Source organism: Nyctereutes procyonoides, unplaced genomic scaffold, assembly GCF_905146905.1.
Source record: "Nyctereutes procyonoides isolate TBG_1078 unplaced genomic scaffold, NYPRO_anot_genome, whole genome shotgun sequence".
In the NCBI taxonomy this organism is placed as follows: domain Eukaryota; kingdom Metazoa; phylum Chordata; class Mammalia; order Carnivora; family Canidae; genus Nyctereutes; species Nyctereutes procyonoides.
The window spans coordinates 35,324,906-35,337,224 of record NW_026575082.1 but is presented as its reverse complement, the minus strand read 5'-3'; the positions used below and the strand labels follow the sequence as shown (position 1 = coordinate 35,337,224).

The 12,319-nt window shown below is 34.5% G+C and overlaps 1 protein-coding gene across 1 annotated transcript in view; it reads right to left on the bottom strand.

Moving 5' to 3' along the window:
- LOC129514645 (low-density lipoprotein receptor-related protein 1B) overlaps positions 1-12,319 on the bottom strand; it is a 1,831,349-nt gene that overhangs the window by 663,575 nt on the left and 1,155,455 nt on the right. The window contains exon 19 of the mRNA XM_055333402.1: positions 691-771. Coding sequence (XP_055189377.1) covers positions 691-771 — 81 coding nt within the window. The remainder of the gene's footprint in view (positions 1-690; positions 772-12,319) is intronic.

Below are 12,319 nucleotides of genomic sequence, written 5' to 3'. Positions count from 1 at the left end.
CAGACCCTTCTCCATTCTCAACATGAGGAGTCACTATGCACTTTTCTTCTACTGACACTTAAGTGAGTATTTATACTGGGAAATTGTCACTATCATTAGCAATGATTTATATTCTTTATTAACAACTGTTGCAGGAGGGAGATGAGAGAAATGCAAAGTGAAAATAGATTAAATTGAAATCAGTGACTGAGAATGTATGATTTATACATAATTGATTTACCTGTGTTTGGCATAATTTAGCATAATGATACAACTGAGTATGAGAAAAAACACCATTTATACATAAAGAGCAAGGGAGCAGAGTTGAGACCATTCGAACAATTCCATAATAATCTATAAACTCCTTCATCCTGAGGTTACAGAGCACTTTACACCGATGTTTCAGAGAACCCAAATTGTCCAGGTCATTGCCTCAATTGTCCCCTTTACTTCATGTTTGTGGATTTAGACTATGTCCAGTATAATATCTGAACACAAATCTCTTTACAGTCCCATGGGACAGATATCGAGTCCCATCATCCTTAATGCTAATCCCCACTGATGTGCCAGGTGCCCTCTCACCACTTGTCTAAGCCATTTTGCTTGGCTCTGCAAACTTCTTGTACAAGACGCATCTGAAAGAGGTGAAGCGGTACTGACAGCCAGGCCCCCAATCAAATCAGTGCAATACAGGGAACATTTGGTACTTGCCAGAGTCGCAGTGCCATTTGCTGCTAATGCATCTTCCACTTTTGCATATAAATTGAGTTAGTGGCTCACAAGTTGGAAATTCTATGAAAGATATAAAAATATTCAATAGGAAAGATGTTATTGACTGTGCTTGATTTAATTTGTTTCTCATTTGCTAATGTGACCAGAACTCCACCCCTATCCTCCACAAAAGGCAGAGGAAACCTTAGATAAACTAATCTAGTGACATAAACTTCTTTTTTTTTAATTTTTATTTATTTATGATAGCCACAGAGAGAGAGAGAGAAGCAGAGACACAGACAGAGGGAGAAGCAGGCTCCATGCACCGGGAGCCCGACGTGGGATTCGATCCCGGGTCTCCAGGATCGCGCCCTGGGCCAAAGGGAGGCGCCAAACCGCTGTGCCACCCAGGGATCCCGACTTCTTAAGAGCATAGGATATTCATACATTTAATTTTTTTTTTAATGAGTACCTTACAGTGAATAAAAAAGCCTAGGAGAATCAGATGATGAAGAATTGTTTGCATTCCCTGCACTGCACCACTGGTAAGAAGGTTTGAATGGCAGTTAACACTCAGACCTCGTATTGGCCCTGGGACTTGGGCTGGTCAAGCAGTTATGTTTCCCAGGGGTTCCATCCAGGCCTATTCTGGATTATTCCTTTCTAAGAGTTAGAACTTTACAAAATATTTGAAATCATGGTACTGAGTATCTTCTTAGTATTTTAATCAATGAAGCACATAGGTGACAGTGTCTTTAGGAAATAATAATTTTGAATGACATTGTTATAACTTTTATAGAATAGTTTATATTTTTCCCTTAAAAACTCTGACATTTTAAAGTTAAAAGTCTATATTAATGTACACTTTTTGTCAAGCCATGACTAGCTTGAATGGCAAAATGTGAGCAAGTTAATTTTGCCCAATAGTTGCAAAGACATATTTTGTGTATTATCTTCAAAATAATATTTCAAATTAAATTGGGGGCTATAGTATTCATCCTCACTCTTAAAATGGTGAAATAATAAGTCAACCTTGGAGCCTGTGAGAACTCCTCCTAGAATGTAGTTGAGCTGACCAGCAATAGCATCCAGTGAACAGACTACAAATGACTGCCATCTCTAATAGTGGTAACTTATCCAAATGACAACATAAATTGATATTATTTCATAAACAAAATGTAAGGAAAGTAGTGGCTCATATCAGATCTGGTTGATATGGTATTGATTCCTTGCTTTCCACTTCTTAAAAAGCAATTTCTTTGTGTGAATTTACATTTGAGTATATCCCTCCAAGATATTGGAATTTGAATGGAAAGTATTCTAAAACTGAACAAATCTTAATTAAATTTTATGATTACCAAAGAGATGCCTCAAGATATGAAGTTTAGAATAATTTTGACTTTTAAAAAATGTGATCAGAGCCTAAATATGATTCAAAGACAGGAGTGAAAAAAGAGGCAATCGTTGATATGAAAAGAGAGAAAAGACTGTATCAAAAGCTATCCATGCAGCAACTCAATAAATTTTCTGACATATAAGGGGAAGTAATGAAAAGAAAAGTGAAAACGCTCAAGGCATAATTTAATCAATACTTCTAAGAGAATTTTCTTTTGTTACCTGACAAGAAAATGAAAACTTGTGTTTATGTTTCAAGAATCAACAGGGAAGTTGTCTAAAATATGTTTTATTCTTTAGAGAACCATTTAATGCTTAGAAGATGTAGAGTAGACATGAAGAGTGACTTTAAACAAAACTGCAGTATAAGTTATGGTAAAATGAGTAAAAAACAAAATGCAGATTCTAAGATATGATGAGATCTAACTTTTAAAAATAACACTGCATCTTTTTTCAATCTATAATAGGTTAATTCACATTTTTAACCTCTCTTCTATCAGCTTAGGAACATATTAATCAATATCATACATGTAACTAGGAAAAGAATAAATCACTCCAAGCATTTGGAGACTTCTGAGATTTGACAATACTTCATTGGCTGGAAAATGTTCCAAGTGACCTTTAAGAGTCTACCTCTTAGATTCTAAGTCTAAAAACCAGCCCCCTCCCCCTCCAAAAAAATCTGGAAGTTAGCTCCCAAAAAGGTAAAAACTTTGAAAGTAAATAAAATAATCTAAAACCCAATGCATCTTCAATCTCTGAGAAAATGAGTCATATATCTGCCCACAGTTAATATAATACACATACTTGCTAATAATGTGTATGTGTTCCTAAATAGCTGCATCTCATTTCTGAATTTTTTTTTTTTTTTTTTTTTTTTTTTTTTACATAATACTTAGTTACATTACTTTCTCTTGGCAAGCACAATGTCTGGCTTACTTTATAGGACCAAAGGCAAATTACATGGAATTTTTTTAAAAAGGAGCTAGAAAAGGCATAGGGCAAATCACTAAAAAGAATAAAGGCATTAAATGAAGGGACAGGTATAAGGGACTGAAGAGTTTCATTTCTGTTTCTTTGATAAAGCACTGTGACCTTGAGTAAATCACACAGCCTCTGTAGTGACAGCCATGTGATTTGTAACATGATCTCTCAGGTCCTTAAAGTCCTAAAGGTCAAGAAGTCAGAAGAAAGGTCATCTGGAAATGCACCACACCCTAAAAGCATGTATTGTAGCAAAAATCGGTGTATCTACTGAATAACTCCTGGGATTATCACAGCATTCCAATAAAAGATAGTAACTGAACTTCAGAAAAAAAGAAAAAATAGAGGAATGAATTTAAAGTGTTAAAATTATCTTTGGATTTTCTCTGCTTAATAATGCAATCAAATGCACAACACATTTTAGGAGTTCCATCAAAAATTTAAGTATAATATAGGGCACTTCATTTTTCACTAATGATATAAAATACTGTATCCATAATTTCTTAGCACCAATATCTCATAGTGAGAGAGAAACAAGGTTTAATGACAATATACTCTTTCTCCTAAAAAAAAAAAAAACAAAAGTTTCTTAAAATAAATTTAGCCTTTCTATGTTCTTCCATATTAGCATTACTTTAAGAGTTGAAAATAGTATCTGATATCTCAGTCTGTTTCTAGGTACTTGTTCTTTTTAAGAGACCACTATGAATTCTTATATTTGAAAAAGACTTAAATGTTAAAAACAATCTTTTTTTCTTGACTTCGACTAGATCTTCCAGGAGACAGACTGTAGGACACCTGGAAAGATTACTTGATTAACTCTGAGGAGAAAAAAAAATATGAATGAAAGTGGCTTACATTTTACTATATTAAAATTATGCTAAAGAAAAGAAAACTCTATTTTATTTCTGTGGTTACTTCCACCTCGTAGAATAGTTAATGTGGAGTAATGGACTGTTAAAAAATCTTCCATTGTTGCAGGTGGTATGCTTAATTTATCTATTATATCTTTCACTTAAAATTTATTGCCGGGTTATATGTATGCTATTATGTAAATGGCAACAATTTTCTCTCTCTCTCAAGGGTAATCATCGTTGGTACGGTACTTATATTTATCCAGTACACAAAGCTTAGAGATAGTTTTCAGATCCAATTTGTTTCTTTCTTGTCTCTAGGAATTTTCCTACTTATTTCTCCTTTTTGGCCTCAAAATGAATATTTCTAAGTAATTTATTATTGAAGTCTCAAAGTTATCATAGGTTTGTTTAAGAATATGTAATCCACATCCTATATGTGTATAAATTTGACCATCATGACTAACTATGTGGAGAATATATAGGAGATTCAGGCTAAAATAAATGACAAAGTAGGATATTACACGAGTCCGGGGTTAGGAAAATGTTATCTAAACTTGAAAAAGGATGATAATACTCACATTGCATATTATTATTTATTGTGTATGAGACACTAGGCTAGCTATGTATATACATTACTTATACTCTTCACAACAGCCCTGCAATTGTTATTGCCAACCCCGATTTGTAAAAGAAAACAGCATAACTTGCCTGAGGATATACTGTATAACCAGCAAGTGTCAGAGTAAAATCTGAATAATAGTGTGACTGATTTTAAAATATATTATTTTTTCCCTATACCACACTGATCATACCAATACCCTTCAAAAATTATAGCACAGAAACATTTTTTTTGGAAGGATAGAAAATTAAATTCTTCCTATGTTTTATGTAGTCCACTTAAATTTTAAATATGATTATTCCTACTCTAAGGTACATACTTAAACATGGTTATGGGAAAACACTGCTTTTTAAAATCATATAGATTATAGGACTATACCCTTGGAAGAAATACATTTCTAGATAATGATACTAGCTGTGGCTCCTGATAATTGGTATGTACATAGGACAGACTTCAAAAGAGCCAATAAGGTAAATATACTTTGGAGAAAACCATTAGAAAACAGTATACCACAAATAGTCTTCATTTGGCTACTCTTCCATTGCTGTTACATAAAAACCTCATTTTATACATCACATAAGTCATATATAAAGAACATAGTTTATAGGCAGGCAAATCTGAGTTAAAACCCTGATTTTAACACTAATTAATATATGACCTTGGATACTCACTTAACATCTCTGACCTCAAGTTCCTACTCTGTTCAACAGAGTAGAAAACTACTTCAAAAGTTTTATTCTCAAAATATTGAGAGCTTTATACCAGACAGAGTTCTAGGACTTAGTGATATCTCACCTAGAATGAATGAATAAAACAGTTCTAAGCATTGGAAATACAAAATTTAGCATTTTCATTTCTCAGAGTGCTTACAATCATTTAGGAAAAAAATCTCTGTAGTATAATTAAACAAGTGATTTAAAAATTTTTCTGATAAATGCTATGATGTAAACCCCATAAAGTGTTATTGCAACTCACAATAGAATAATCAAAACTACTCTTAGATATTCACCCCAGAGGAAGCTATATACAAGTTGATAGGAATGATATATTCAGGTGAAATCAGGAGGGGGGCGGGAGGGGAAGGAGTGCTATTAGCATATTCCAGAAAGATGGCATTCCTCAACGCCCAGAAGTTACAGTATATAAAACGTTTGAAACACTATAAAAATTTCCAAATGGCTTCAATAGGGTATAAGAAGTAGTGAAATTTTAGGAGGTACAAGTAGGCTAGAGCAATAGATTTGGAAGTAATCACTATTGATCAGAGCCTTGGAAGTCAAGAGGAGCATCCAGGAAGTATATGTAGAGTGAGACCAATAGGAGACCTGGGAAACATATTGAACAGTTCTGGCAATGAGGAAGACGAATGAGAAATGCTAGATAAAGTAATAATCAAACATGTTAATACATGGTTGCATGTGTATGAAAATAATATAAATTTTCAGAGCCCAGAAATTAAGAGGGTGCTGGAAACTAGAACAGTTGGTGGGTTGTCACAGCAGGGTGTGTATGTGTGTGTGTGTGTGTAAAATCAATGCTGCTGAAATGTCTGAAGAATTCATGTTTACTCTTGACAGAATTTAAACGGCTGCATCTTTGTCAGCAGAATTATTACTGCCCAGTGGCTGATAAATTTCTTTTGGGAATGCAGAGGTCCAGATACAGTGAAAAGCTCTTGAAGGGATGAACACTGGGTGTTATACTATATGTTGGCAAGTTGAATTTAAATAAAATGTTAAAAAGAAAAGCAAGATACTCTGAAGATTGGAGGGGTGTTCTAGAGAGATTGCATACAAAGTCAGGAGGCAAGGACTAAAACACTGGTATTGTGAGACTGTTTCACAAACCTGCATGTATATTAGAAGTACCTGTACAGCTTTTATTATTTTTTTCCTGCACAGCTTTTAAAACTACTTATACCTGAGCCTTTATTATAATTCAACTGGTCGCATAATTCCTCAGGTGTTGTGGGTTGAATCATACGTATCAGTAAGCTATGTCGGATCCTAAGCCCTGGTATCTGTGAATGTGACCTTATTTAGAAACAGAGTCTTTGCCAATGTAATTAAGGATCTCACGATGTGCATTTCCACAGGGAAAGGCCATGTGAAGATGGAAACAAGAGATTGGAGTGATGCTGCCACAGCCGAGAAGGAGCTGGAGCCAACAGAGAAGCTGGAAGAAGCAGAGGATTCTCTTTGGGGGAGATGCTGCTGATTATGGACTTCCAGGCTCCAAAACTGTGGGGAGAAGGGGTTTTTGCTATTTTAAGCCTTTATGTTTGTGGTGATTTGTTTTAGTAGCCTTAACAAATTTTAATTTGTAGGGAATGTTGACATCACATAGTTTAAATTTTCTGGATGTGCCTTAGGATCAGAATCATATGAGGTGCTTTTCCTAAAATACATATTCTTGGACTCTATACAAGACCTATTGAATGGAAATTTTTGGAGAAGGGTGATAGTGGCCTGGGGATCTTTATTAGTACCAAACGCCCTGGGTGATTCATATCAAGCAAGAAGCTGAGGAAATGCTGAGTTAGGTCAAGGAAATAAAAGCCGTTTTTATTAATTTCTGCCTATGGCTTTCAATATACCCCACCAGGGTTTGCCTAACCTCCCACTTTCTTGCATCGAGAGCCTTATTAATACTAGGATGTATAAAAGAGGGAACTGTAGCCAAAGACAATGCAAAAGCATGTCAGATACCTATAAGAATAACAAAAAGACAACTTAGCAGAAGCTTGTATTCCATTTCAAGCAAAAATAATACAAATGTTTAAATATAAATTTATAGAACATGAAAAAAAAACAGAACAAGACCATCTGGGATACAAAGCATATATCTGCAGGACACAGACAGGAAAAATAGCTTAATTTCTTTGTTTTCAACATTTAAAAAAAAGATTTATTTATTTATTTGAGAGACAGAGAGAAAGAGAGAGTATGCACGTGGGGTAGAGAAGGGATAAAGAGAATCTTAGTCAGGTTCCATGCTGAGCACGGAGTCTGAGGTGTGGCTAGATCCCGAGACCCTGAGATCACCATATGAGCCAAAACCAAGAATCGGACACTTAACCAACTGTGCCACACAGGAAACCCTGTTTCCAACATTTTAATAGAAGAAATTATTTCCAGATTGGAGAATGAAGAATAGGTTTGATAGGAAGTTAAAGTTCTAAATCAAAGAAAAGAGAAAAACAACTAATTGCTAAAAATGAGTTTATCTTCACATTGAATAAGTTATCAAAGAAGTAATGAAACACATATTTTTGATCTTAGAATATTGACAATCATTTTGAAATAAATGGAAAAGATGAATGAAACCTGGAAAATGGTGAATGGTATTGTCCTGATTTAAAAAAATGAGTGAAAATTTTCAAACAATAGAGAGGTGAAGAATACATATATCTCTGACAGCAATTCTAGGATAAACTTGCTAAAATATTATTTTTCAGCATTTTTAAAAGAGACTATTTGCTCAAGAACAAAATAAAAACAAATCATGCAAAGCTAACTTATTTGCTGATACAAGTTTTAGGTAAATATATATCATGAAAATGCCATACACAGAGTGTTTTTGTATTTTTAGCAATGTTTAAGAAATCTCAAGATAGGGATCCCTGGGTGGCTCTGCAGTTTAGCGCCTGCCTTTGGCCCAGGGCATGATCCTGGAGTCCCGGGATCAAATCCCACATCAGCCTCCCTGCATGGAGCCTGCTTCTCCCTCTGCCTGTGTCTCTGCCTCTTGCTCTCTCTCTGTGTCTCTCATGAATAAATAAATAAAAATCTTAAAAAAAAAAAAGAAGTCTCAAGATAAAGTATCTTGTGTGCAAGATGGTGGTAAATTGAAGTGAATGTGTGATTTGTTCAAAACTGTACTTATACAATTTTAATTATTAGATCAATTTCTCCTGAAGGATGTTTTTAATTACTTGCCAAAAGGTTCACGCCTTTGTTACTATTATTTGGTTACAGCCTTAAAAATTATGCTTATCAAATTTTTGAATTATATAAAACTGGGAGACATCATTAATATCATGGATTCAAAATCGCAAAACAGCAACAGGGTTGGGGTTATGGGAGGATGGAAGTATAAGAGTGACAGTATGGAGTGGAAAAGATCAGTCCCATGTAAATATTCAGAAATAGGTAAATAAGGAAGACTCAGGAGACTATCAAAATAAAAGGTAAAAGAACTTTGAAAAGTAAACATTAGAAGCATCCAAAAGGAATGATTCAGTGTATAAGAAAAGCTTAGCTATTATATATATATATATATATATATATATATATATATATATATATATATATAAAGAAAAGCTTAGTTATTTTAATTGACTGGACACTTGACATGAGAATTACTCAGTAGGATACCATCTATGATTATGTTAATGGAAGCCTAGAATCTAAATTAGTGAAGTTAATAAGTTCACTTCAATCTGTTGTAAAAATACCACATATGGGATACCATGTTCTGTTTAATTCTAGGCTGTGAATTTATTTTTAATTCTGGCAAAAAAAAAAAAAAACATAAAATTTACCATTTTAACTATCTTTAAGTATATTATTCAGTAGTGTTAACTATATTCATATTGTTGTACAACAGATCTTTAGAACTTCTTCATTTTGTAGAACTGAAACTCTATACCCATTTGACATCAACTCTCCATTTTAGACCATTAATTTTACTAAGGTTATTAAAAATACAAGTATATTCATAGTGGGGCAATTGGTAGGGAAAGAGTCTATAAATTATCATGTAAGGAGATCTGAAAGAAGTGGTATGTTTCACTTGGAGAAGAGAAGGGTTAGGTAGGCATAACGGTGCCTTTGGTTAACTTAAGAGTGATCTTGTGACAAAGTTATAGATTTAGATCATGTAGCTTCAGAAGACAGAACAAGAATCATTGAGTAGAATCTTTAGCAAGTTTGCTGTACAAAGGAGAAATATTCTGACAATTTCTGCCCAACAGTAGAATTAACTAACCTGTGAAGTGGCCAGTTCTTTGTTCCTGAAAACATTCAAACAAGGACTGGGTAAGCATCTCTGAGACCAGTTTTAGGATTCTTATGTTGGATGGATAACTGAATTTGATAACATTTATAGGCAACTACCAAAACCTTGATTCTCTGAAACCGACGATGAGGAGTTATTGTATCTGAGTTCCAATGCTTGCCATACCTACTAACTCATTCTGTGATGTTGGACACACAACCTTCAGTGCTTTAGTTTCCTTATTTATAATGAGTGGGGCTAAAATGAATGGTTTTCTTAGTCTTTCTACCTTTCCATGAGTTGAATAAATGTGCATTATGCCTATTGTGCAGAATCTGTACCAGTCAGCATGTGCCTCCTGCTTTAGCAGGAAACAGGAATGGAGAAAGCAAGAGGGATAAGAGGAGAGAAAATGATTGACTGAGTTAAGTAAATAAATACATGGAGTAGTGGGATTTTCCCTTTTACCATGGCATTGGCTTATTTAGATCTAATACTAAGAACAAGGAGACACTAAATACTCCTGCATTTTATAGACAGAATTCAGTAGTTGGAGCCATTCCTTATAAAAGAAGAGTAATCCATATGTCAATTTTGTTCAAAGACCAGTGGATTCAAGGGAAGGAGAGACTCCATGAGAATCATTCATGAAATATTGTGGATGCATGAGAAAAGGGAACTGACAGAGTGTTGCTCAGGAAGTAGGCTGACCATTTTACCTTGCATCAAGAGAAGAAGAAAGAAGTGGAGAGTGGTGGTATCCAAGAGATGGGTCATTAGGAGACTAGCCTGATCACATTTACTATAGCATGTTTGGGGGGGGGGGTTAGTGGGTCACAAAAAGTGGACCTGCAAAAGAGAGCAAAACTTGCTTTTTTGTTTGTTTGTTTGTTTGTTTGTTTGTTTTTTTGGTCGTATCAGCAATGCAACCAAGGGGGTTCCCAGCAAGCAAGGAGGGCTCTAGCAACTTAAGGCTGGGAGATATGCCATCTGTGGTAGGAATGGTGGGGGAAGGGGATAAAAGAATTCTAGATGTGAGGGAGAAAAAGAGGAAACAGAGAAGAAAGAGGGAGTTCAGGGAACTATGAAGAGAAGGCTCTCTGAAGGTCTCACATAAGATTCTCTCAAGAGAGGGGTACCAGGGTGGCTCAGTGGTTGAGCGTCTGCCTTTGATTCAGGTCGTGATCCCATGGTCCTGGGATCAAGTCCCCCATCTAGCTCCTTGTAGGGAGCCTGCTTCTTCCTCTGCCTATGTCTCTGACTCTCTCTGTGTGTCTCTCATGAATAAATAAATAATATCGAAAAAAAAAAAAAAGAGTCTCTCAAGAGAGCAACATTGCTCATGTCACAGAGAGTTGTCACCTTCAGAGAAACAGAGGTTACCACTAGACCTACTTAAAAAGAGGTTACCTGTTCCTCCAACTGCCCCATCTGACTGAAGAGCTAAGGCTAGAATAGGAAGGAAAAAATAGAATACACAGTCACCTCTCATCTAAGTTCCTAAAACCTAAAGTCTGGCCAGCAGGGGGGAGAAGAAAGCTTTGACTAAGATATAATACTAGAATTTCAAAATGGGTAGGATCAAGTTACATAAATTAAAAGTTACCAGAATCACTGTGTCGCCAAGATGCTATCAAGGAATGGCAGAGCAATTGAAAGCAGTGCTTGGAAATATCCATATTTTGCCAGTATTCCATGGGTTAATAATCCTCAAGTCATTACATAAAATATGCATTTTTCTTACAAAATTAATAATAATAATGTATAATATAAATAATAATAAATATATTTAATCAGAAACTTTGTTTTTCTAATAACCTCATTGAACATATATTTGATACACAACATATACTGATTTAACTGGGAAATGATTTCTTTTTGACAGCTCTCTCTCTCTTCTGCTTGTGTCTGATACTTGCCAATTCTCTTTATGATTCTCTCCTCCTTAATTATGCGGAATAAAATTATAAGAACATTTACAATTTAAATTAGAAGTACAGGAGACAAGATTTTACTATCTTCATAGATTTAAAAGATCAACATCCATAAAATGGAATCATACTAACTTTGCAAATTTTAGTGGATTTTATTTATACCCCACTGAACTGTCTTTCAATCTGTTGATAAATTTCCATTATTTTCCCAAGTTAAATCCTTTGAACAAGCCCTAAGTTACCAATTCACATAAAGGTGCATTTATTTATTTATTTATTTATTTATTTATTTATTTATTTATTTATTTATTTTTAAAGGTGCATTTATTTTAAAAAATGTAATGAATATAAGGTATGCTGGAGATACTTGGAAGACCGAACAACCACAAAACAGTTAAATTAGTTTAAAATAAGCAAATCTACTGTTTTTGACAATAAGTTTTCCAAGGGGCAAAATGAAAGTTTGTCTGACATATTCTCACATGTGGTCATGAAATACCATTATATTTAATGCCATAATTTGGAGATGGGAAGAGTTTTCTTCTGGATAGTTGCTTCCATCTTAATTCGTTTTGCTTATATAGACATAATTATGTCATTAAATATATGTTAGATAAAATCAAACCTGAATGGTGCCTCCCAAAGTAGGGTCCCTTGACCGGTAGCATTAGAATCAGTATCAATTGCTAGAAATATAAATTATGGATCATCTAAGACATACTGGGTCATAGTCTTTAGAAATTAAGCCAGATTCTGGTTTTGATTTTTGCTTTTGCTTTTTTAACAAGAGTCCAAGAGATGGTGATGCATGCTTAAGTTTGAGAATCTCAGCCTTAAGGTTT